The 25,323-nt window shown below is 47.0% G+C and overlaps 2 protein-coding genes and 2 long non-coding RNA genes across 7 annotated transcripts in view; 2 read left to right on the top strand and 2 right to left on the bottom strand.

Annotated features, from left to right (window-relative positions):
* LOC124179523 (tyrosine-protein kinase Src64B) overlaps positions 1-1,934 on the bottom strand; it is a 29,000-nt gene extending 27,066 nt beyond the window's left edge. For all 3 annotated transcript variants that reach the window (XR_006870088.1, XM_046564004.1, XM_046564005.1), the window contains exon 1: positions 1,701-1,934. The gene's annotated coding sequence lies outside the window, so the exon portion shown is untranslated. The remainder of the gene's footprint in view (positions 1-1,700) is intronic.
* Positions 1,935-5,326: 3,392 nt separating this feature from the next.
* Positions 5,327-7,299, top strand: LOC124181373. Its single transcript, XR_006870437.1, has 3 exons — positions 5,327-5,723; positions 5,881-6,868; positions 6,973-7,299. It is a non-coding gene; the product is annotated as an uncharacterized LOC124181373 (long non-coding RNA).
* A 5,842-nt stretch (positions 7,300-13,141) lies between these two features.
* LOC124180675 lies at positions 13,142-14,179 on the bottom strand. The gene is made up of 2 exons (XM_046566419.1): positions 13,557-14,179; positions 13,142-13,481 (listed from the first exon to the last, which is right to left on the bottom strand). Exons 1-2 carry the CDS (start codon positions 14,177-14,179, stop codon positions 13,142-13,144), a joined length of 963 nt encoding a protein of 320 aa, XP_046422375.1.
* A 9,125-nt stretch (positions 14,180-23,304) lies between these two features.
* LOC124181374 lies at positions 23,305-25,077 on the top strand. Of its 2 annotated transcripts, none has more exons than XR_006870438.1 (3): positions 23,305-23,448; positions 24,212-24,345; positions 24,433-25,077. It is a non-coding gene; the product is annotated as an uncharacterized LOC124181374 (long non-coding RNA). The 2 variants fall into 2 exon arrangements; XR_006870439.1 differs by having other exon boundaries at positions 24,419-25,077.
* The last annotated feature ends 246 nt before the right edge of the window (positions 25,078-25,323 follow it).

Below are 25,323 nucleotides of genomic sequence, written 5' to 3'. Positions count from 1 at the left end.
TTTTCTTTTTATTTTCACGTTATCTTCTATCGCCAAAGATTATATTTACCCGATCTTATCATATTATAGGCGCTCGATTCCGCCGATTTTACACCGCGAATGGCACGAGATAGCGCGATCGCTCAGTTGACGGATTTGTGACACAATATTCTAAGCGTTCAGACCTCTTCAAAAACCAGATCCGTTTTGCGGTTAGTTGGTGAGATCGACGTAGCAATTCTATTCGTTATTCAGGCAATTCGCGATTGATGCCAGTGCGTAGCATCGATCAATCGTTTTTGCTTTCGTGATCATCGAGGTTGTTTTCCATTAAGATGACGATTTCATCTTCCCATGATCGACGACCGCCTCTTTTTTAGGAATCGGCATGAATGGAAAATCCGATATCGGTAAACTTACACTGACTGGATTACGCAGTATGCAAACATGATATTTATCTTGAAACGTAGGTATTAATGTAATGATTGAATCGCTCGAATACGTGATAGTTATGGAAATGCGTTTCTCCCATATGAATTTAGAAATTGAACGAAGCATTTTTTATAACTATACCGTGTCTGATTAATCCTCCGCAACGCTGCGAGTGTGACATGGTTGTGATTATCAGTGTTATTATTTGCATGTTATCCACTCCTGGTGTATATTGTAATACAGTATCGACAACTGTTGAAGAAGGATACATTATATCCCGAGAAGATAATAATACCGCACGCAATCTAACCGCTGGCAGTGTGTTACGGTGATAAAATTAGCATTTCCTCATTTTCTTCTTCACGTCGTCGTAGTCGGTCCTTTACATATAAGAATTGAGAGAGAGCGAGAGAGGGAAAAAGGAGTGAAGAAAGAAACAAAGAAGGGTTAACAACTATTTAACGTGCGTAATTGTCGCGGCGTTCATTCGCATCGCGTTTATACAAAATTCCAATTACTTTTTCAGTGACGCTCAAGTTCCATAATTATAATACTGCATGCGGCAACTCTATTTTTTTTCCCTTATTTTGTTTCCCAATTACGCAACATACAATTGCTTGGACTAAGGCAAAAAATAATGATCGTCTGTTTTTCAAATTTTACGATCTCCATCCCTGGACTTTGCATGTCTTATGTATGGGGAAATTCGTCACTATACTAGCAGAGAGCATGGCCGTACAAAGGGGATTGCTGAGAGGCCAGCCAATCCTGAACTTGGCAATATACAAGGGGGGTCGTGATCCCTATAAAGACATCTCACATGCGTCGTCGTGTGTCCATGTAATTTTGTTTTTTCTTTGCTCATCGCACCGTTATATGTTTTGTACTTGTTTCTCACATTTGTCAAACGAGGATAATAACCCGAGCCTAGAGAGTGAAATACGAATCACGGAAAAAGATGCAAACAAAGAGACGCTAAATGTACGAACAATTTCTGAACCTGCGCGTGTCGTTGCACGGAAATTGTTGATTCGAGTCGAATAATAGCTCGAGAAGGAACGACTACGCGGAGACGTCGGTCGCGCATCATGCACGTATGGAGGAGTTGGTTGGGTCTGGCTACAGTTGTCAACTCTATATAAACATACTATTCCGTGTTCGATAAATGACTATCTTTTGTTTACCTACGACGATTGTTGCAGCAATTGACGTTCGATTTGAATAAAAATTTGAAACTAGATTCTGTCTTATATCTAATTGTAAATCTACGTACATAAGCGTATTTTTACCTGAATTTTCGGAGCATGTCTTCGCGTAATCCGGTTTCGGTACTTTCGGCGAATTTTCAGTCCGGCTGAACTAACTGGTCGACATGTCCCTTAACACTCTCACGCACTCCGGTAATATTGGAAAAGGATCGTTATGCGATTACCATCGTTCAACCGTGTCACACTCGCACGCTTTACACAACGTTCGAACTGTAACTGACAGCTAGTCCAGAGTCCTCCAGGCCGCCCACGGCTCATCCGCCACGCTCGCCCCCCCCCCCCCCCCCCCGCCCCTGCCACCGCCTCTTCTATGGAAAATCCACTCGAGGGTGCTTTCAGCTTCAGAATTTAGGGAGCTGTCACATGATAACGACAGTTTGGTGGATCACGGAACAACGGAACGAAACAAACAAAAGTCACTAGATTCCGAATTTCATTGATGGCATTCCGTCAGGTTTGCATGGGTTTTGACGGAACCAGCATTCTGTTCTTAGAGCATATAGACATGAAAGGAAGCATCTGCGCTAAAAAAGTGTCCCTGAGCTAGTGAGAGAGAGGGATGTGTGATACTATATACATTTCCTTTCTGCGGCAGAAGCGTACCTATCGTACTTGAGTGCCCCGAGCATTGCATTGACATAATCCGGATGATATGAATACATATTATACACTAGTACTTAGTGGGTCAGGCTATTGAAACAAACAGTCAATAATATCAGTGTATAACATATTTTTTAATGAAACAATTTAATTTGTCAATGTGGAACAGGCATTCTCGCTGAAAAGTCTGATAGAAACGCGACGTCTCAACGGCATGATTTTAGTAAATAAATTAAACTTAATAGGTACAGCAGGTTTGTATGCTCCCTATATGTAATACATACATACTACGGGCACACAACTAACAAAACCTCAGAGCCAGGCGCCAGAGTCCTGTGGAACGAACGTGAATGCTCAGAGCGCTGCGCGAGTCGGCCAATCGGGGCCTGCGAGACAGAGAACAAACATACTATTACTATCTCCTTCTCTGTATCTTTTTCCACTGAAGTTTCCTACATTTCTATACCGGAAAATCTCTTAAAATTGAAAATCAACTGCGCATGCGCGAGTTTTATCGGCTGTTCGTGCAGACTGGCCATCCCGTGTTTTCATCTGTCAAACTGTTTCTGGCGGCTCTGTAGTTGATACGAATTTTCGAGGTTAGAATCTCAAATATTTGAGCTAGTGGCTCGGAAAGATTTGGGAAGCATTTGTTATTGGATCGGAAAATTGGTTCTTGAAAGAACGGTCGGAATTTAATGCTTGTACTCTTTGAAAATTCAAAAGTACACGCTTTGTGTACGTTGGCCTCCTGCATCGCAAACAAAAATATCGTTGTGGGCATAGCTTAAGGTGTAAGGTGTGCTCGATAGAGGACCAATTTTCGTACAAATTCGCTGTGAGCCTCGCTCGTGCCGCTACCAAGCGGTTTCAAAAGCTAAACAGCCGGCGTGTTAATTTACATTAGAGACATACTGATAAATATCCAAAACAGCAAAATATTATCAAATAAGTGATATTTCCATTGTAACAGTGAAGTGAAAAGTTGAAAATAATGACGAGTTGAAACTCCAGTAGTATGTAGCAATATAATATTAATAAATACACAATGAAAACCACTACCTCTTACGAATAAAGGTTTTTATTATTCTACTTGATAGTTGTTGTTTTATTAGAAAAAATTGGTGGCTGTAAATTCACTAATACGCAGATAACATGAATAATATTATCGATGCAAAAGAACAAATTTTCTGGAATTTTATACAAAATTTGATATGTTTTAAGTCGTTGCATAATTCTTTCGACATGAATTCGAACTCTTGCGATGTTGTAAGTCAGATCTGTTTTTTCTTTCGAAAATTCTGATTTTTTTTCCAAAAATGGTGGCATAATAAAAAATACTCATTTACCACTTGCATCAATGATAGATCTGATTTGAAAAAAACCTTTATCTGCTAAAACCACATCACCATCTTCCAATGAATCTACGAAATTCGATTCAATAGTTAATTGGGAATCACCTTTTCTACCGCCAGCAACTTTCGATTTGAAACAGATGAACCCAGATGGTGTGATACCAATCAGTTCTTTTGCTGTAAAACCTTTCTTATAATGAGAGTAACAGTAAATACGGTCGTCAACACTTGATGGAACATCTATCTTGAATTCAGTGCAGTCTATGATAACCCGAGTATTAGAGTACTGAGGTTTAAAACATTCCGGCATAGTTTTCTGTACGGCAGCTCTACTTGGCCAAAACACTAAATTTGCAGTTGACGAACTCAAATATTGTAAAGTTGAAAAGAATATCTTGGAGATAGTTGACCGATGTAAAGCAAAGAGAATTGCTATGGCTGAAAATGTGAGGCCAGTTTTTATTTTCACTAAAAAAATTAAAAGCCTCTGTTTTCTTGTTATTGTAGATCTTTCCGATGGGTTTTCAGTTTTAGATAATAAAAAATTGAAGTTCTGGAAGTTCACTCCAGCAATATCTAATCAATCTTCATCGGTCTTAATAGATGGAAAACCACAGAAACTACGCTCTTTCCTATTTTGAACTATTTTATGTGATGCGGTTGGAAACTTGTAAAATATACAATCACTAGTTTTACCGTTATTTTTGCAGTTAACAGCATAACAAGTGTAATTCCACATACCGTCTATTATTTCTCATACAAAATGCTATCACAACATACGCTGGATCAACTCACTACTCGCCACCCCGCGCGCTGCGATCGTTTCGCAGGTCCCCTCCAAGCAGCGACTCACAGCGAATACTCCTTACACCATGGCTGCGGGAAGATTTCGCCGACCAATGAAATTGAATTATTTGGCGCATGTGTAGTTGATTTTCAAATTTCACGAGATTGTCCCGGTATGTTCTAAGATTCCGTTGCACTTCGTCAAAACTCTCCTGAGTATAATTTTTGCTATGCTAAATCGGCAGATTTCTGGGATCTACTAGTAATTTCAACATAGTATTTAGCATGACTTTCGAATCCACGTTTTTTTATTTATAAATTTAAAATTCGAAATAATGAAGGATAATATGATGAACACACGTATGGAGTTTTGGAGTTCCGTTCCATGTATACAGAATTGCTTATGCCATGTGACAAATTTCAAACTAAATGACGGAACGTATTTTATACTAACCTTACATATGAAATTCTGATGAAATAGTATCAATATTTAATTCGTAGAAATACCGCAAATTTGCATTGATTCCGTTTCGTTATTCCGTTCGAAAATTGCCACATAGGACTTTAAAGCATATAGGGTGCTTTCCATTTACTGACTCAAATCGATTTGTGTCGCTATTTCTGGTGTATTCCTTTGCCCAGATTGGCCGGATACACCAGAAATAGCGACACAAGTCGATTTGAGTCAGTAAATGGAAAGCACCCATACTGTGGCCGTGTTCGTAAATTGACTGACAGCACTGAAAATTTCCTAGGACAGAGTCAGAGCTATTCGCGAACTTGGAAGCGCAAAAGAGATAAAGGATTGCTGACAGTACTGTCAGTCAATTTTCGAATACGGCCTGTATATGCTCAGCATGGAACCATAAGGCAAATTAGCGTACGGAACGGAATTCTCAAAGTAACTAGATTTCGAGACCAATGATTCCGTTGTTCCGTGATTCGTCGATTCGTCGCTGACATGGAACAGCGCCCATACGTTCGTACGCAGTTAGCGCGCCGTCATACCCTCCTCATTTGCTCGCGCCGCCCTGCGGTGCTGATTGTGGCCATTTGACCTCCTTCATTTTGTGTCGCCAGAGGGGATCCACGGAGGAGTTAGCGGAGTCAGGCCCGATTCCTCCTAGGTTAATCGAGTTCAAAATAAGTTCAGCCTATCTCCAAACTGTACAGAAAAAATTGAGAGCCGTTTAAACTGTGTCGGAGGAAACGGGCTTCAGGAAACCCATGCTCACATTTTGCATGTTTCCAATTTTATAGCGTCCTCTGACGGGAAATAGGTTTTTGGTTGCTAATTTTCGAGGTATTGTATATCGGCGACTGACTAATACTCTGCCACATTTAGCCTCATGAAAGTAGTGAATAATACTAAGCATATTTACTTTAGTAAAGTTGTAAAGTACGATTGTAGTTGTCAAAACTGAACAAATTACAAATATTAACGATTATTATGCCTGCAGTATGAAAAAATACTTGAAATATTTCCTGACGTCAAAATTTACTGTGCAACATTGTACATCAGATACTAGTAAATCTCCAACGAAGGGTTGAATATGGGTTTACGAAAAGGATTGAGCAACAGCACACTGTTATACAAGAATTAACCAATACCAATTAGTGTTACCGCTGTTCTTCATTCAAAAAATCAATTTGGTAAAAATCTACAGAAATGATGTTGGAGTAGCGTCAATTTGATATCTTATAAGTTCAATCAATCCCACAGTACGTTGCCACGGTTAGTTGACTGAACGGTGAATATAGTTATTAGACTCTCAAAAAGTACTCATTTTCATTAGTCAAATACTGATGAGCTGTAGTTTCTCACACTACAATTTGGTTCTTATATCTATTGAACTAAAACTTAGGCTTCAATATTATATGTACAGCACGTATGAAATCGTGATGAATTCAGGTTTCGCTAGTTTTGTTAGAATGAATCTTATTAAATAATTATATTGATGTTTCAGAATGGCTGATGAATTTTAAACTTTGTAACAATTTACCGCGTTAGAGAAAATGGGATTCACGTCTTCTTTATAATAAATAAAAGAGATCTTTCCATAAATGCTGTAACACTCAAAACGCGTTCAGCGTGATCCACTGTTTAATAACTCGCTCTGGGCGTCTTTTTAGCCAAATTCAACTGTCGACAATTGATCTGATTTAATCTCAGAAATATCAGTTTCAAAATGAACTAGCCGTTCCTTTCGGAACTTCATTTAACATGTCAACTACAGGTTTTTATTTATTCACCATCAGTGTCTTCAAAATTGAGTATCAATGTATATTCTTTTCCATTTTCGCCATCCACAAAGGAGATTTGAATTGCGCTGAGAGGATGGTCTGCAGATTTTATTTATAAATTGAAGTTCTGTATTATACACTGTTCGTGGCAGAGTGCCTGAGTACCTATGTGACGTTGCCCTGCGACCATCGAATTTCTTAATAGTATGTATGCCACAAAATTGTTCCCGAATTGCTCTCAATTGCTCTCTATTTTTTATTATTTACTCCGACATGGTTTTCGAGATAATCCAAAAAAAACGTTGCAGGTACCATGAGTCAGTAACGTTTCCAGTAAAATGGCGCCAAATTCAAATGAATGTTGTTGACAAAACCTTCGTTATTCCACCCGTTGACTGAAGAAAATAAAGACCGTTGCCCTAATGGGCTTTGGTGTGACAACCGAGAATCATCGTGCGCTTGCGTCCTCTGAGATGTTTCAACAGTAGAGTTGAGAACTTATTGCAGAACATCGGAGAGTTACCGATTTCGGCGTGATGCTGGCTGCATTCACCTTCCGCGTAACAGTCTTCGCAATGGTAAGCCCAAGCCGGTACTTAGCCCGTGTGTACTTACCGACTTGTCGGCGATAGAAGAAATTAATAATGAGAATAAATTTCTTCCAAAATTCGGAGCAAAACGTTGATTTAATTAAAGTATGGGTACCCGAGAGAAGAATGTATACATAGATTACAAATAATAATGGATCAGATGTAATAATGATGCAGAGCCCAAAAATTATATATGTATATGCGGTCCACGTACGATATTTATATACATGGTCGATTTGGGATTAACACCCCTCACGGAGAAAACCCTGAATTTTGATGTAAATTCGTATCCTCAACCCATAGGTAATGCTAAATCCCCGTGAGAAAAAACTTGAGGTTACGAATTTACACCCAAGTCTAGGGTTTTTTCCGTGAGGGACGTGATGTATACTATATATTTTATAATTTTTCAGGAGACAAACTCGGTTATCTACAATAATACGGCTATAATATGAAAAGAGAATTATTCATTTCGAACTGGGATCCTATTCGACACGTGCTCGATGTATTCCATAACATTAATATTCATAATTATTCCAACAACTTTTCATATGCTCTCTCGATCTTGAATTTTCGTAGGCATTGAATCGAATCGCTGCTTTAGCTAGTCGCAAGTGAAGTATCTACGTTGGGTAGACAAGCAGAATTGTTTTTCGAAAAGTGTTCCATCGGAAGAATATTCAGAGTAACAGTAATATATCACGGATGCGCTAATTTTGATAGATATGAAATGGATGCTCCATATATGAAACAGTATTTGACGCAGTGTAGTGATTCAATGACGAAAAAGGTGATAGGGAGAGGAAGACCGAAGCTTCTTAAAACTTCAAGTGTACTTGAACACACATTTGAAAGGTACGAGCATAATTTTTTATCATCCAACTGTCACAGAACGGCAGCGTTATTAGCTGACCCGTTTTAACTGAAGAATATATCTTTATTCAACGGCTGACTATCGAAGGGCCTGGCCGCTTGAGTCTGGAATTGGCAGGAATGATAAAGTGCGTATTTCTTGTATGAAATGTGAAAACTGAAATCATTATACATCATATCATATCATCTTACATCATATATCATACATCATAGATGACATCATACATCATCATTCATGGCATTAAAGTTCGAATCCAAAGTTTGGATGTTCGGATGTTCAGAAGGTGACGTCACCCAAATTTTTTTTTCTCTTGACGTTATCAATCTAAAATCAGCCCACCGAATTCCTCAGTCTGGACACGACCGCGCAGTAGAGAGGACGTATGAGAATCGCGCTCCGCAGATTTCGAGTATTGGGTTCTCTACTTCCTGGATCCTGCCATCCAGGTGCGCTTCCCGATGCAACTCGACTTCAGGGACGAGCGCTCCGTGGTTCCTGCGCTCCAGGTACGCACCTGGTGAAGTTCAACTTCGAGGACAAGCGCTCCGTGGTTCCGGTTTCATGTTTACAATTAATTATTTTAATTCATTTTTCGCGCAAGCCCAAATTCAGTAGCCATCAGTGCGCTAATGAAATTTCTATAATCTTTTATAATTTTCTCATAATCTTCTTGGTTAAATGTGTCGATACAAAAATTATAATAATCCTTACGCAATATTTTTGATGTGTTCTAATACTGAAAATATGTATTAGTATTCGAGGTATAACCCGAGGTAGGTAGCGGTTGTTGGAGGTGGTTGGCGGTGGTTGGTCGTGGGAGAAGGTGGTTACGGGTGGTTGCGGGTGATCGAGGTGGACGAGGAGGAGGACAAGGAAGACGAGAAGAACAAGGTGGACGAGGAGGACGAGGATTCATGCACGGTGAGTGAAACATTTTTATATTATTGAACGGCAATTGTAATTATATATCGTCTAAAATTTTTCGAACTTGTCATATTCACAATAAGTTATATCAATTCATTTTTCGCGTAAGCCCAAATTCAGTAGCTGTCAATGCGCTAATAAAATTTCTATAATTTTTGATAATTTTCTCATAATCTCCTTGGTAAAATGTGACAATAAAAAAAGTATGTGAATCCTTACACGATGCTTTTGATGTGTTCTAATACTGGAGATATTTGTTAGCATTCGAGGTATGACCCGAGGTGGTTAGCGGTTGTTGGAGGTGGTTGGCGGTGGTTGGCGGTGGTTGGACGTGGTCGAAGGTGGTTACGGGTGGTTGCGGGTGATCGAGGTGGACGAGGAGGAGGATAAGGAAGACGAGGAGAACAAGGTGGACGAGGAGGACAAGGATTTGTGCACGGTGAGTGAAACATTTTGATATTATTTAACGGCAATTGTAATTATATTTTATCTCAAATTTTTCGAACTTGTAATGTTTACAATAAATTGTATCAATTCATTTTTCGCGCAAGCCCAAATTCATTAGCTGTCAATGCGCTAATAAAATTTCTATAATTTTTGATAATTTTCTCATAATCTCCTTAGTAAAATGTGACAATAAAAAAAGTATGTGAATCCTTACACGATGCTTTTGATGTGTTCTAATACTGTGAATATTTATTAGTTATACCTCATGGCCTGAGGTGGTTGGCGGTGGTCGTTGGAGGTGATTGGCGGTGGTTGCTGGTGATCGAGGTGAATGAGACGGAGGACGAGGAGGAGGAGGACGAGGATGTAGAGGATTTGTGCACTGTGGGTATAATATTTTTGTAATATTTCATACAGTGGGAGTAGGATCAGGAGTGGGAGTAGGAGTGGAAGAAGGATCAGAATCAAGACCAAGAGTAGGAGTAGGAGTAGGATCAGGAGTAAAAGTAGGAGTAGGATCAGAATCAAGAGTATCAATGGAAGTATAATCAGGAGTAGTAGTCTCAGGAGTACGATCAGGAGTAGTATCAGGAGAGGTATCATGAATAGGATCAGGAGTAGGATCGGGAGTGGGACCAGGAGTAGGACCAGAAGTAGGAAAAGGAGTGGGTTCAGGAGTAAAATCAGGAGTAGGATTTGAAGTAGGATCTAGAGTAGGACCAGGAGTAGGATCAGAAGTAGGAGTGGGATCAGGAGAGGAAGTAGGATCAGGAGTTGGATCGGGAGTACGATGAGGAGTAGGATCAGAAGTAGGATCAAGAGTAGGACCAGCAGTAGGATCAGAAGTAGGAGTGGGATCAGGAGAGGAAGTAGGATCAGGAGTTGGATCGGGAGTACGATGAGGAGTAGGATCAGAAGTAGGATCATGAGTACGATCAGGAGTAGGTCCAGGAGTGGGACCAGGAGTGGGATCAGGAACAAAGTCAGGGGTAGAATCTGAAGTAGGACCAGGAGTAGGATCAGGAGTAGGAGTGGGATCAGGAGTAGAAGTAGGAGTAGGATCAGGAGCAGGAGTAGGAGTAGGATCAGGAGTAGGTGTGGAAGTAGGGGTAGTAGTAGGAGTAGGAGTTGAAGTAGGAGTAGAAGTACAAGTAGAAGTCGGAGGAGGAGTACCGTCCCCTACCTTTTTTTTTTTTCTTTGTTGTCGCTGGAAAAATGCCTTTTGCACACCCCGAGGCTTCGCGCAAGGACCCTCGGGGTAGTGTGGGACTCGCACCCACTAAAAAACCAGCGGCCATCCTGGTGCGGGTAAGGTGCTCCCCGGAACTGCTCGGAGCATATCTTCAGGGAGCCCCCGGGCACTAATACGCGGCTGCGTGTCCTGCCAGTTGGGGCTTGCGCTTCCCCTTGCCCCCTCCCGCTAGCTGCTATGGCTCCCATCCTCGTGGGTAACCACCTCCTAACCGCGCTGTGGCTGGCGCTTCGTGAGGCGAAGCCGCCCAGTGCCGAGGGCGATTCCCACTTTGCGTCCTCTAGGACCAGGACTACCCTCGCGGAGGTCGGGGCAAGACGGCGCGGCGTCGCGCTCCAGTCGCCGTCCCGGGGGGTTGGGGCCGGTGATGAAGATGAGGTATTAAGCGGAGAGGCCCTAGCCCTAACCGGGAGCCTACTACATCCTACTCTGGCACCATCTATGCCTCTCCGCGCTTCCCCCGGCCTGCCCCGAGGGACGGAGAGGAGCCCGGCCGGCACCCCACCCCGCCGACCCGTTCGGGTCCTCACATGTCCGAGCTACCCGTTCGGCCCGTGTAGCCTGCGCTACCGGGTCCCATTCCCTCCACGCTGCGGGGCCTGTTGCCGCGCTCTCTCCTCAAGTTCTTTCGCGGCGATCACCCGTTCCGCGAAGCGGGCCACCGCCGCCCATCCCTCCCCTGAGCTCGTCATTGCCCGTATCAACCCTGTCAGAGTCAGGTCCCCCCCAACGGCCTCCCGCAGGGCCGCCCTATCCACCGCCCACGCTGAGCAGGTTTCCACCGTGTGGCTTGACGTGTCCGCGGCCCCCCCACAGTGCTGGCAGTTCCACCGTTCCGCCCTCCCTATCCTGTGCAGGAAGTCGGCGAAACAACCGTGGCCCGTCAGTACCTGAGTTAATCGGAAGGTCAGCCTTCCGTGACCCCTGCCGTGCCACCCATCCCAGTTATCCGCGGTCGCCACTCTTAACCTCCCGCTGGGAAGGTCAGGACCCTCCAGGGGCCTCCTCCGACGTTCGCGGGTAGCGAGGAGTTCTCTCGCCCTGACAGTCCTTGCTTCGTCAGCAGAGCAGCATCCCGTCGTCGCTCGCGTCTCCCGCATCCAGCCGTATGCTCGGTGATAGGCACCAGCCACCAGGTGTAGCGGCGTCGTTCGGGCTAGCATTGTGACAGACACAAAGGACGCCGTCCGGTATGCCGCAACCACCCTCGTGCAGATTCTCCTCTGGTGCTTTTCCATGGCACGTTGTATGGGCTTTAACGTTTGCGCCACTTCCCCCGATACCGGGGCCCCGTACAGAATGGCCGCAAACAGGGTCCCAGCGTACAGTCGCCGTTTCGCCTCCAACGGCCCCCTGAGGTTCGGCATCAGTCGCGATAGGGCCCTCGTGATGCCCCCGATCTTCACTTCCATGGCCGCGAAATGCTCCCGGAATGTGAGACCGGACTCCAGCCATATGCCAAGATATTTCACGGACCCCGCCAGTGGAATCCTCTCCGAACCCACCCTCAAGTCCGGGATGTGTTCTACCAGTTTAACCGTTCCTTTTCCTGCGCGGCCGAAGAGGACTGCCTCCGTCTTGTTGGCCAATATCTTGAGCCCAAGGCCTGATATGCACCGGCATACCCTCGCCACCATTACGTTGGCCAGCGCCACCGCTGATGCTGGCTCCACCGCGGAGCTCAAGACCAGGGTGTCGTCCGCGTAGCATACCACTGCGGTGCCTGGCTCCGCTCCAACCCGCAGGACCTCGTCGAACGACAGGATCCACAGCAGAGGACCTAGAACAGACCCTTGTGGAATTCCGGCTGTCACCGCCAGGCTTCTCAGTCCCCCGCCCTCCGTTGTGTACTCGACGTACCTGTGGGAAAGATAATCGTTAATAATTTGCCGCATGTACGCGGGTACCCCGTTCGTCGCGAGCACGTTTCTGATAACAGGCCATGGGAGGCTATTGAACGCGTTGGCTATATCCAAAGATACAGCCACCGCGCAGCCTCCCGTCCTTGTAGCGCCCTCGACGAACTCGCGCACCCTGATTAGCGCGTCGATTGTTGACCACCCTTTCTGGAAGCCATATTGCTCGTCCGATAGCCGGGCCCTGGGGTTCTCTTCCATCCAGTTCCCCAGTCGAGAAACCAGAAACCTCTCGAAGGCCTTCCCCAGTTCGCCCAAAAGGCATATAGCCCTGACCTTTGGAAGAGATCCGCCGGACGTGCCTCCTTTGGGGATAAGCACTAGGCGGGCCCTCTTCCAGGATCGTGTGATGTACCCCTCCCGTAGACACACCATGAATGTCCTAGCGAGCAGCGTAGTCATCCCCTCGGGGACTCCTGCCCACGCGGCTCCTCTAATGCCGTCTAGTCCCGGGGCGGTGTTTCGCCCGCTCCCCTACTTGATCGCGGACCGTACTTCGTCGACCGTGACCGCCCATTCCTCGTTCCAGCTCCGGTCTCCCTGGCTCTCCAGCTCGCTGCCCTCTCCTCTTGGGAATAGTGCTGTGAGGAGCCTCCCCAGGGTCTCGGTGTCGAGGATTTCCGTCAGCCCCCTCGAGGCGGTGCGGAGCCTGCCCAGCACCAGCTTGTCAGGTAGGCCCCATGGGTCCGATTCCACGGAGCCCACGAGGTCTTCCCAGGTCTTGGCCTTCGCTGCTTTTATGCTGTCCCGCAGCCTCCGCTTACTGGCCCGGTATTCGGCCTCTCTGTCGTCGTGGGGGCCGCTGGCTGCTCTCCTGTCCTCGGTGAGGCGCCTTCTTGCTGCCACGCGGCGCCTACGTTGTTCGGCTAGGTCCTCGCTCCTTCAGTACGTGGTCCTCCTATAGCTCTTGGTTCGAGCTCTGGGAGCGGCCACGTCGCAGGCCTGCGTCATGGTCCTCTCCACCCATGCAGCGAGGCCAGCCGATGTAATCTGGTCCTCGCCCGTTGGTCCCCATGCCAGACAAGTGCTTAGGGATTCCCCGAAGCATTCTACGTTGAATCTGCGCCAGTTCCACCGTGCGTGTCCACCCCCGTCCCCAGATTTCACGCGCTGGGGGCCCTGTATCTCATACGCTATATAAAGGTGGTCCAAGAGCGTCTCCCTCTCCGTGAGGACCCGCCACTGCTGCACCGTCGGCGTCAGGCTCGGCATCGACCACGTCAGTTCAACAACTGATGAGTCCTGCGCCCTGACACACGTTGCCGTACTCCCATCGTTGTGCAGGCTTACTCCGCACGACGCCGCCCATATCTCCAAGAGCTCCCCCCTGCGGTCGCTCCCCGTTGGGTCCCATGTCGGCGAGCGGGCATTGAAGTCGCCGCTCACCAGTACCCCCCTGCCGCCGTCGCCTGCTGACCGGACCACCCGCGCCAGGTCGTCCATAAACGCCTCGAACACTTGATGGGGACGTTGGGGGATATGTAGCCAGACACGACTGCTATGTTTCCGCATTTGGCCACTACATACCCCCTTCCCCTCTCCAGTAGGGAGCACCGTGGTACATCGGCCTCCGACTTCCAGCATATGACCGCTAGGCCGTCCTCGCTGCCCAGCCAGTTGTCTGCGCCCGGGATGGAGTGTGGCTCGGATATGAGACACACATCCACCCCCTCTTCTAACGCAAACTGGCTCAGCAGGTCCTGAGCCCCCCGGCTATGGTTCAGGTTGCTCTGCAGGAGGAATCTGGCCATCTACGGTGTCCCTGGCTGCGGGCCCCCGACCCCGTTCACTGACCGATGCGCAGCGTCCCGATCCCATCCTGTGGGCGCTGTTCCTGCCTTTGCTGTCGCACACCGCGCATTTCGGGGCGGATGTGCAGCTTCTCGCCTGGTGTCCGTCACTGCCACACCTGAAACACGCACGCCCACGCGCTGCCGGTGCGTTGCACGCGGTGCCTATGTGTCCAAAGCCCAAGCACCTGTAGCATTGACGGGGCCGCGCCTCCAGTAGCTCGACCCTGGCTATGGTCCAGCCTATTTTAATCCTACTCTTCGCCGCCACGGTTGTGGCTGCCCTTAGAGGGCACTGCACCCAAGCGCTGAAGAGCCCACTAGCCGTTCTCCGAGGAGGGCCTACTCGGATCTCCTGTGAACCGCATCCTCCCTGCTCCGCTAGGGTGCGGGCCAGCCCATCTGTCGTCACCGAGTCGTTCAGCCCTTGTACCCTCAGCTCACCCTTGGTTGACGGTCGCGTCACCTGGACCGCGTCGCTGTATTTTTTCCCGATTACATCGGAGAGTCGCTCCACCAGAGCGTCCGCCTTCTTCGCGTTCTCGGGTCTGGGTATTTCTATGAGCACCCCGCCATTGGCTGCTCGCCGAACCCTGGTCCCCCCTATGTCCAGCTCTTCCAGCTGGATCTTGTCGCGGGCAAATTGCAGGATTTCTGCGTAGGGGGCGCTCTCCCCTCTGCATTTGATCGCGACCGCCGCGGTTCTCGGTGCCTTGCGGGTGGCTCCGAGCGGTTTGTTCGCACCTGGTTGCGCCTGGGTCGACAGTAGGACTCTTGGCCTGGCCTCCGTTGCCAACCTGCTGTGATTTACCCCTCCTGGGGTGTTCTTCTTAGTCAATCTCTCCTCCTTCTTCTTCTTTCCCTTCGCCGTCCCGCCGCTTCTTCCCACTTCGACCCAGGCATCGTCGCCTACCTCCATTGGGGAGCCTGCCGCGCCTGGGGCCTTTTCTGTGGGTTCTGCGGTATCTCGGGCTGCGCTAGGTACCGCGTGCGCCCTGTTGGGCGGTCCAAGGCCCGCACCTTTTTCCCTTACGGCATCCGGGGTGGCCGCGGTATGGCTTGGATTTCCCCCGTCTCCTGTGCTGCGCAGCATGTGGGAGATCCGGCTGACCTCCTCTCGCACTTGCCTGAGGGCCGCGGCTTGCCTGGCCAGCTTTTCATTCCTGGCCCTGTCCTCGTCCGGGACCAGATATAGTTCGGAGTCCGTGAGTCGGAATCCGAGTTCCGAGGCGCCGGTCGATTTCGCTGTCGGCTGACCCTCGCTGGTTTCCCCCGCCGTGTTTACCGCTGCCGCCTAGATGTCGAGCGACAGTGCTGTTGGGTGTATCCCCCTGGTGACCCTCGCGTAGGTGTCCACTGCGGGGGTTTTGGCCCCCGCCTGGGCTCTCCCTAGGGCTGCACGGTACTCCTCGAGTCTTTTCTGGAGCTTCTCCCTCTCCCTTAGTCCATCCCGGACCTGGGTCTCCAGCTTCCTTTTTTCCTCCCGTAGCTCTGCGGGACCGGCTGCCATTTCTGCTTTGCCGGTAAGGGTGAGCAGAGCTTCTTTCGCCCAGCCCACTCTCTTTTTTACTTCGCCGCTCGGTCTGTCGTTCATTGACTTGCATTTCCACCTAATGCCGTCAATTTCTTCCATCCATTCCCTGATCTGGGCTCCCAGATCTGCCACGGTCATGTACCTGTACTCGACGCGGCCTATCCCCTTCGGAACATCTTCTGGGAAGCTCGTTACCACACCGGTGGCCTTTTTCCTGGCCTTCGTGGTAGTAGGGGGGGCTTTTGCCATCCTCAGACGCTGGCTCTGGGTACTTTCCTCGGATCCCGTGTCATCGGTATCTGAGCCCCTTACTGCGTAGGCCCCCTTATTGAGGACAACGCGCCTCTTCTTGTCCTTAGGGCGTGTACCTGTGTTCTTCTTCTGCCCCTCTCCACTCTCTTTGGCTGGAAGCATGGCTCTCGCCTCTCCAGCCCCGCTTTCTGTGGCTCCCGTTCTGCCCCCCCCCCCCCCCCCCCCCCGCGTACTTCCCGGCCTGTGCGGCAGGGTCGGCTCCTCTTCGTCTGAGGAACTCGCGGCTCTTGGTGGGGTGACCTCGCTTCCCTATCTCTTGCTCCCCTGCTGGCACTGCGGTTGCGGGGGTTGCTTATCAGCACGCGCCGTTGGCGTGATCTCCTCTTTCTCTTCCTTCCCGGTGGCCTTAGTCGCAGGTGCCTCTGCCGCTGGGTCCGTTTCCGTCCTTGCCGTAAGGGGGGGCCAGCTAATTCCCCTTACGATCGGACGCCCTCGTGTCTCCCTGTCCTCAACTCCTTGCTTTGATTTGGGTGGTGTTGTAAAACCCATGCTCAAACAAATAATATATATCGACGGTTCGGCCATCATGGCAGCCACACCGCAGTGTGGCATCTCTCCCCGCCGGTAAGATCCCTACCCCCTCGCATGGAAGCCGCTGTCGGTTTGTCGGGTGGTCTGCCCTATCCGCTCGAACCCCCCGTCCCTACATCTTTAGCGTCGCCAGGCCGGGGATTCCCCTGTCAATCCGAAACAGGGTAGGCCCCGACCCAGTAAGACGTTGCCGGATTTGACCTACTGGACGTCGGGTATGAGGAAATACTGACCGGGTAATTCTCCACGCATGCGCCCAGGGCCCCAGGTTTAACTCCCAGATTGGCTCCAGACAGCCGCGGGGAGCAGTTCTCCCACGTTGAACGTGTGGTTTCCTGGGACCTTCGCCATGGAACCGAGGTTCCGTGGACTTACGTTTACCCGTAGTACGCCACAGAGGTCCGGTAAAGGTACTGACTTCACCCGCAGCCTGGTTGGTCGGCAACTACTCCTTCCTTGGTTAGTCTCTGAGAAATCACCCCGGAGGCCCGAGCCGCATCCCATATACACATCGCTCATTCGAACCAGCATTCATACACTTAGCCCCAGGGGGCTGAGCCGACTCTTCTTAGTGAACACTCGTCTAGAGTCACTCCCGCCACGGAATTTTGAAGTCTCGGGGCGTCGGGTTCTCAAGATTCATCGCGACCATCAAGCCCCTACACCGCGACAAGGTGATAGCCGACGTAGGGGACCCTACCCTACCCTACCCTACCCTACCCCACTCTACCCTACCACACCCTACCCCGCCCTGCCCCAACCTATCCCACCCTACCCTTTTTTTTTTTTTTTAGCTGCGAAGGGGAAATCTTCAAAAAGACATCCGGATGTTCAAGTAGGTGTCTTCGGATGGTGCCGGATTTGTACCGGCTCAAACCCCTCCGCCGCTCATCATCCAGGACGAGGCGGAACCGCTTTCGCATTACTTCACCTCGTCCCTGTGGCCGGCTTGTTGTCATAGCCTCCATCACCTGTCCCGTGGTTTGACCTACTGTCGGCTCGGGGCTTGCACTCGCATGCTCCTCGCCGGCCTGTCGGCCCCACATCTCGGCTCCCGTCACCCTTGCTCTACTGTCCTGTTTATCCTATATGTCTGGTGAGTCCCCGTCAGTCCGTTAGTTAGTTTGTATGTCCTGTCCATTGTTGCTATGTTATTTTATTACATGTCTGTATTGTGAGTCCCCGTCAGTCAGTTTGTTTGTCACTTTGCCGTGTCGTTGTTACGGCTCGCGTCCTACTGCCGGCACAGAATTTGCTAACGCAGGGGTTCCGCGCCGGTCAGTCTACTCCTGTCCTACAGTTTAAAAGCCGTCGCTTAGATTTAATCTTACTCTATAGTGTTAGTACCATTTACCGCCGCCCATTTTATTTGCCTGCTAGAAGGCAAATACCACACAATACAATACAATATATTAAATATGTACACAGTACCCGCCATTCTATCACTCACTTGCCGTAATATTACGGCTCGTGACCCACTGCCGGCAACCCCATCCTACCCTACCCTACCCTACCCTACCCCATCTTCTATTCCTGCTTCTACTTCTACTCATTCTCCTCTCCTACTCCTACCGCTTCCTTCTCTACTCCTGATCCTACATCAATTTCCATTACTCCTACTTCTATTTCTCTTCCGAATCCAACCCCTACTTCAACTCCTATTCCTACTCCTACTCCTGATCCTACTCCCACTACTGATCCTACTCGCATCCCTACTCCTACTTTTTTCCCTAATCCTTCTGCTCCTACTACAACTACTACTACTCCTACTACTACTCCTACTCCTCCTCCTACTGCTACTCGTACTACTACCCCTAAAACTACTCCTGATCCTACTTCAACTCCTACTCCTACTCCAACATCTACTACTATTCCTACTCCTACTCCTCATCCTACTCTTGCTGCTCATCTTACTCCTACTGCTCATCTGACTCCAACTCCAACTCCTATTACTCCTACTCCTACTCCTATTCCTACTTCAACTCCTACTCCGACTACTACCCCTATTTCTACTACTAATTCCACACCTACTTCTATTCCGACTCCAACTCGTACTTCTACTTCTACTACTATTTGTCACGATCGAGCTTATACGCCACCTAGCGGTGACGCCTACAGGCGGACAAAATAAAAGATGGCTGCAGGCCGAACACGACAAAGCGTCCGCCACCTCTGTAAAGTATTATACTATCAATAAAGAAACATTAAACACGACACGAGCACATTTATTACACTATTCCCACTTTTACTCCTATTTCTACGCCTACTCCTGACCCCACTCCTACTCCTACTTTCACACCTACTTCTGATCCTACTCCTGGTCCTACTCTTGATCCTACTTCTGATCCTACTCCTCATCGTACTCCCGATCCAACTCCTGATCCTACTTCCTCTCCTGATCCCACTCCTACTTCTGATCCTACTCCTGGTCCTACTCTAGATCCTACTTCAAATCCTACTCCTGATTTTACTCCTGAACCCACTCCTTTTCCTACTTCTGGTCCTACTCCTGGTCCCACTCCCGATCCTACTCCTGATCCTATTCATGATACCTCTCCTGATACTACTCCTGATCGTACTCCTGAGACTACTACTCCTGATTATACTTCCATTGATACTCTTGATTCTGATCCTACTCCTACTTTTACTCCTGATCCTACTCCTACTCCTACTCTTGGTCTTGATTCTGATCCTTCTTCCACTCCTACTCCCACTCCTGATCCTACTCCCACTGTATGAAATATTACAAAAATATTATACCCACAGTGCACAAATCCTCTACATCCTCGTCCTCCTCCTCCTCGTCCTCCGTCTCATTCACCTCGATCACCAGCAACCACCGCCAATCACCTCCAACGACCACCGCCAACCACCTCAGGCCATGAGGTATAACTAATAAATATTCACAGTATTAGAACACATCAAAAGCATCGTGTAAGGATTCACATACTTTTTTTATTGTCACATTTTACTAAGGAGATTATGAGAAAATTATCAAAAATTATAGAAATTTTATTAGCGCATTGACAGCTAATGAATTTGGGCTTGCGCGAAAAATGAATTGATACAATTTATTGTAAACATTACAAGTTCGAAAAATTTGAGATAAAATATAATTACAATTGCCGTTAAATAATATCAAAATGTTTCACTCACCGTGCACAAATCCTTGTCCTCCTCGTCCACCTTGTTCTCCTCGTCTTCCTTATCCTCCTCCTCGTCCACCTCGATCACCCGCAACCACCCGTAACCACCTTCGACCACGTCCAACCACCGCCAACCACCGCCAACCACCTCCAACAACCGCTAACCACCTCGGGTCATACCTCGAATGCTAACAAATATCTCCAGTATTAGAACACATCAAAAGCATCGTGTAAGGATTCACATACTTTTTTTATTGTCACATTTTACCAAGGAGATTATGAGAAAATTATCAAAAATTATAGAAATTTTATTAGCGCATTGACAGCTACTGAATTTGGGCTTACGCGAAAAATGAATTGATATAACTTATTGTGAATATGACAAGTTCGAAAAATTTTAGACGATATATAATTACAATTGCCGTTCAATAATATAAAAATGTTTCACTCACCGTGCATGAATCCTCGTCCTCCTCGTCCACCTTGTTCTTCTCGTCTTCCTTGTCCTCCTCCTCGTCCACCTCGATCACCCGCAACCACCCGTAACCACCTTCTCCCACGACCAACCACCGCCAACCACCTCCAACAACCGCTACCTACCTCGGGTTATACCTCGAATACTAATACATATTTTCAGTATTAGAACACATCAAAAATATTGCGTAAGGATTATTATAATTTTTGTATCGACACATTTAACCAAGAAGATTATGAGAAAATTATAAAAGATTATAGAAATTTCATTAGCGCACTGATGGCTACTGAATTTGGGCTTGCGCGAAAAATGAATTAAAATAATTAATTGTAAACATGAAACCGGAACCACGGAGCGCTTGTCCTCGAAGTTGAACTTCACCAGGTGCGTACCTGGAGCGCAGGAACCACGGAGCGCTCGTCCCTGAAGTCGAGTTGCATCGGGAAGCGCACCTGGATGGCAGGATCCAGGAAGTAGAGAACCCAATACTCGAAATCTGCGGAGCGCGATTCTCATACGTCCTCTCTACTGCGCGGTCGTGTCCAGACTGAGGAATTCGGTGGGCTGATTTTAGATTGATAACGTCAAGAGAAAAAAAAATTTGGGTGACGTCACCTTCTGAACATCCGAACATCCAAACTTTGGATTCGAACTTTAATGCCATGAATGATGATGTATGATGTCATCTATGATGTATGATATATGATGTAAGATGATATGATATGATGTATAATGATTTCAGTTTTCACATTTCATACAAGAAATACGCACTTTATCATTCCTGCCAATTCCAGACTCAAGCGGCCAGGCCCTTCGATAGTCAGCCGTTGAATAAAGATATATTCTTCAGTTAAAACGGGTCAGCTAATAACGCTGCCGTTCTGTGACAGTTGGATGATAAAAAATTATGCTCGTACCTTTCAAATGTGTGTTCAAGTACACTTGAAGTTTTAAGAAGCTTCGGTCTTCCTCTCCCTATCACCTTTTTCGTCATTGAATCACTACACTGCGTCAAATACTGTTTCATATATGGAGCATCCATTTCATATCTATCAAAATTAGCGCATCCGTGATATATTACTGTTACTCTGAATATTCTTCCGATGGAACACTTTTCGAAAAACAATTCTGCTTGTCTACCCAACGTAGATACTTCACTTGCGACTAGCTAAAGCAGCGATTCGATTCAATGCCTACGAAAATTCAAGATCGAGAGAGCATATGAAAAGTTGTTGGAATAATTATGAATATTAATGTTATGGAATACATCGAGCACGTGTCGAATAGGATCCCAGTTCGAAATGAATAATTCTCTTTTCATATTATAGCCGTATTATTGTAGATAACCGAGTTTGTCTCCTGAAAAATTATAAAATATATAGTATACATCACGTCCCTCACGGAAAAAACCCTAGACTTGGGTGTAAATTCGTAACCTCAAGTTTTTTCTCACGGGGATTTAGCATTACCTATGGGTTGAGGATACGAATTTACATCAAAATTCAGGGTTTTCTCCGTGAGGGGTGTTAATCCCAAATCGACCATGTATATAAATATCGTACGTGGACCGCATATACATATATAATTTTTGGGCTCTGCATCATTATTACATCTGATCCATTATTATTTGTAATCTATGTATACATTCTTCTCTCGGGTACCCATACTTTAATTAAATCAACGTTTTGCTCCGAATTTTGGAAGAAATTTATTCTCATTATTAATTTCTTCTATCGCCGACAAGTCGGTAAGTACACACGGGCTAAGTACCGGCTTGGGCTTACCATTGCGAAGACTGTTACGCGGAAGGTGAATGCAGCCAGCATCACGCCGAAATCGGTAACTCTCCGATGTTCTGCAATAAGTTCTCAACTCTACTGTTGAAACATCTCAGAGGACGCAAGCGCACGATGATTCTCGGTTGTCACACCAAAGCCCATTAGGGCAACGGTCTTTATTTTCTTCCGACAACGTAGGAGGTGTTTGGCGGCGGTTGGCGGCGATCGGCGGTGGTTGGCGGTGATCGGCGGAGGTCGCGGAGGATGTGGACGACGCGGTTGACGAGCAAGCGGGGCGGGGGGGGGGGGGGGTGGGGCGACATGGAGGCCACGGAGGACGAAGGTGGTCGGAGGTGATCTGAGTTGGTTGGAGGAGTTCGGAAATGGTAGAAGGCGGATGGCGATGGCAGGAGGAGGTAGTCGGTGGTCGGTGTTGTTCGGCGCCGGCAGGGGATGGTAGGAGGTGTTCGGAAGAAGTGGTCAGAGCTTGCAGTAGGCTGCAGGAGGTGGTCGGTGGCAGCAGGGGGTGGTAGAAGTCATATGGAGATGGTAGGAGGTGTTTGGAGTTGGTAGGAGATGGTAGGTGGTGTTTAGAGGTGGTAGGAGGTGGTAGGAGGTGCTTGGCGGCGGTTAGCGGTGATCGGTGGTAGTCGAGGACGACGATGACGACGAGGGGGCGGCGGCAGAGGCGGACGAGGAGAACACAGGTGGTCGGAGGTGGATGACGGTGGTTGGTGGTACTCGGAAGTAGTTGGGGGTGGTTGGCAGTCGACGCGGATACGCCTTATCTCACGGGGATGATCGAGCTGATCTACATTCCTAAGTCGCAGTTGACAAGCAGTGCTACGTACTCACTTTGTACCAACTCAATCTCAAGTTTTCATACCGACACTACTTTGGCTACTAAGAATGTCAGTGCGAGTTCGTTAGGTAGAGTCGATAGAGCAGAACCCTTCTACGCTCCCAGGCCCACCTGGGCTCACTTGCCCGCCGAAAACTGGTCACAAAAATTTACCCAGGGGTATCAGTCTTTATGTTCTTCAGTCAACGTTCCACCTGAATACGATCAGGTTTGAATTGCTCCTTGATTGCTCTTTCTTATTTTATTATTCAAATGGATTACTTCCGCATAGTTTTCGAATGAATAAAAAAAAACCGAAAAGGGGATTTTCGCAAGGCGGAGTGTGGTCGAATTCATCTTGATTTCTCTCTGAGGTGAATAAAGATGTGAATAATCTGGTAATTTTTCCTAATTCCTCTTCCCTACATAAAAAATCCGACAGACTTCTGTCGGATTCGACACAGATCCGACACAATATCCGATGTTATCCTCCAGGTGAGAGACAAGGATAGAAAATGTCAACGGATTCTATTCGGCTCTGTCATAAATGAATTCGGTTTGCGGCTTGATGACCAAAATTTTATTTCGGAACGTGTCCGGTTTCTATTCCCGCGTCCCGATGAACCTCCCCTACATAAAAAATCCGACAGATCTCTGTCGGATTCGACACAAATCCGATACAAATGCCGGACACAAGTCGGACACAAAATCCTGTCGAATTTTTTTTGCAGGGTTGAATCGCCAATAATTGCTCCGCTAATCTCGTAATTTGCTGCTTCATAATTTTCGTTAAAATTGGGAAAACAACACAGCATCTGGCTTTTAGGTTATGTGGACAAGCGGCGGAATTTGCATCCGAAACAAAAAATATCAATTTGGTCAAATTGACAATTGCTTCTGATTGTTCCTCGATTTTTGATCAATTATCTACCAGTTTCCTTATTTGCTCCCTCACATTTTCCAAGAAAACTGGGAAGAATAATACGAACTCGTTGCGTGACGGAGGATCGGGTAGTAGCAGTTTTAACTCATGCATCCGATAAAAAAATTATAATCTGGCACCGCAGTATATTGCTCTTAATTGCTCCGTGATTACTTGACAATTATCTACCAGTTTTGTTATTTACTTCATCACAGATTCCGAGAAAACTGGAAAGACGACACCAACTCGTTCCACAGCGGAGTTTCGAAGAGCGGTTGATTCGAACTCGTATCGGTGTCAAGAAAATGATACTTTGGTCCAACTTAAATATGCTCGTGATTGTTCCTTGGTAATTGATAAGCATACATACGATTTAGCAACTTGCTCCTGCCTAATTACCGAAAAAACTGGAAAAACCAAAGCGTATGGTCCGTAGGTCATGCAGACGGGCGGCCGATTCGATTTGTATCCAGAATAAGAAGATCTCGACTCGGTCCAAGAGGCACAATTGCTACTGATTGCTCCTCGATATCCCATCAATCATCTACCAGTTTCCTCATTCGCTCCTTTACAGATTACACGCGATTGATTACACCATACAAAAAAAAATAGTGGTCCGTACATTTGACCAGACCCATTTAGGATTATGTACTTCGATGCGCTGAATCCGAATCTGAAGTTTTTGGATCCATACACCTTCCAAATTTGAGTAAATTGCGAAATAATGTTAAAAATAGCACAAACTCGTAAAAAATAGCCATGAAATAGCAGAAAATATTAAAAAATAGTATTGTTCTCACCCACAGCAATAAACTAAACATGGGTACTTATATTATATAGATTGTAATTAAAATGTAAAAAAAAACGACCTTCATTGATTTTACACTGTTCTTCGATTGTATCGAACTCTTTTGAATTTTTTCTTTGAATTTCTCTAAAACAGCGTAGGAGCAAATAATGAAAAATAGATAGCAATTAAGAGATTTTCGTGAGCAATTTTTTTGGTATCCAGTTTGCGAAGAAATTCACAGGCCAGCTTCACATAGGTACGGGCAATATGGCGTGTGAGAACTATCGATACAAGGGTATTGCAGAGAGAAACCTGGTATTGCACGTTATGATAGTAACTGTATACATTGGTATTGGTCTACGAGCTATGGTAAGAGTGCATAAGGCGCTCTTATGGTAACTGCACGTTGGTAAAGGTAGGGCGCAGAGAAGGCGCCGCAGTAGTTAGCGGTTGGGATGTATCGCTGATATTTTATAAATTTATGAATTAATGTCTCAAATGTCGTGTTCCCCAGCTTAAGATTCAGTTTGTTTGACA

The sequence above is a fragment of the Neodiprion fabricii genome, chromosome 4, assembly GCF_021155785.1.
Source record: "Neodiprion fabricii isolate iyNeoFabr1 chromosome 4, iyNeoFabr1.1, whole genome shotgun sequence".
NCBI classification, from domain to species: Eukaryota; Metazoa; Arthropoda; class Insecta; order Hymenoptera; family Diprionidae; genus Neodiprion; species Neodiprion fabricii.
The sequence above is the reverse complement of the archived record's forward strand: the minus strand, read 5'-3'. Positions and strand labels throughout refer to the sequence as shown.

Bases quoted from the DNA above. Each gene is read 5' to 3' on its own strand.
- LOC124180675 (XM_046566419.1), bottom strand. From the start codon at position 14,179: ATGCGGAAACATAGCAGTCGTGTCTGGCTACATATCCCCCAACGTCCC. The intron at 13,482-13,556 runs GTACTGAAGGAG...CACCGAGGACAG, and splicing joins AAGAGCTATAGGAGGACCAC to GAGAGCAGCCAGCGGCCCCC.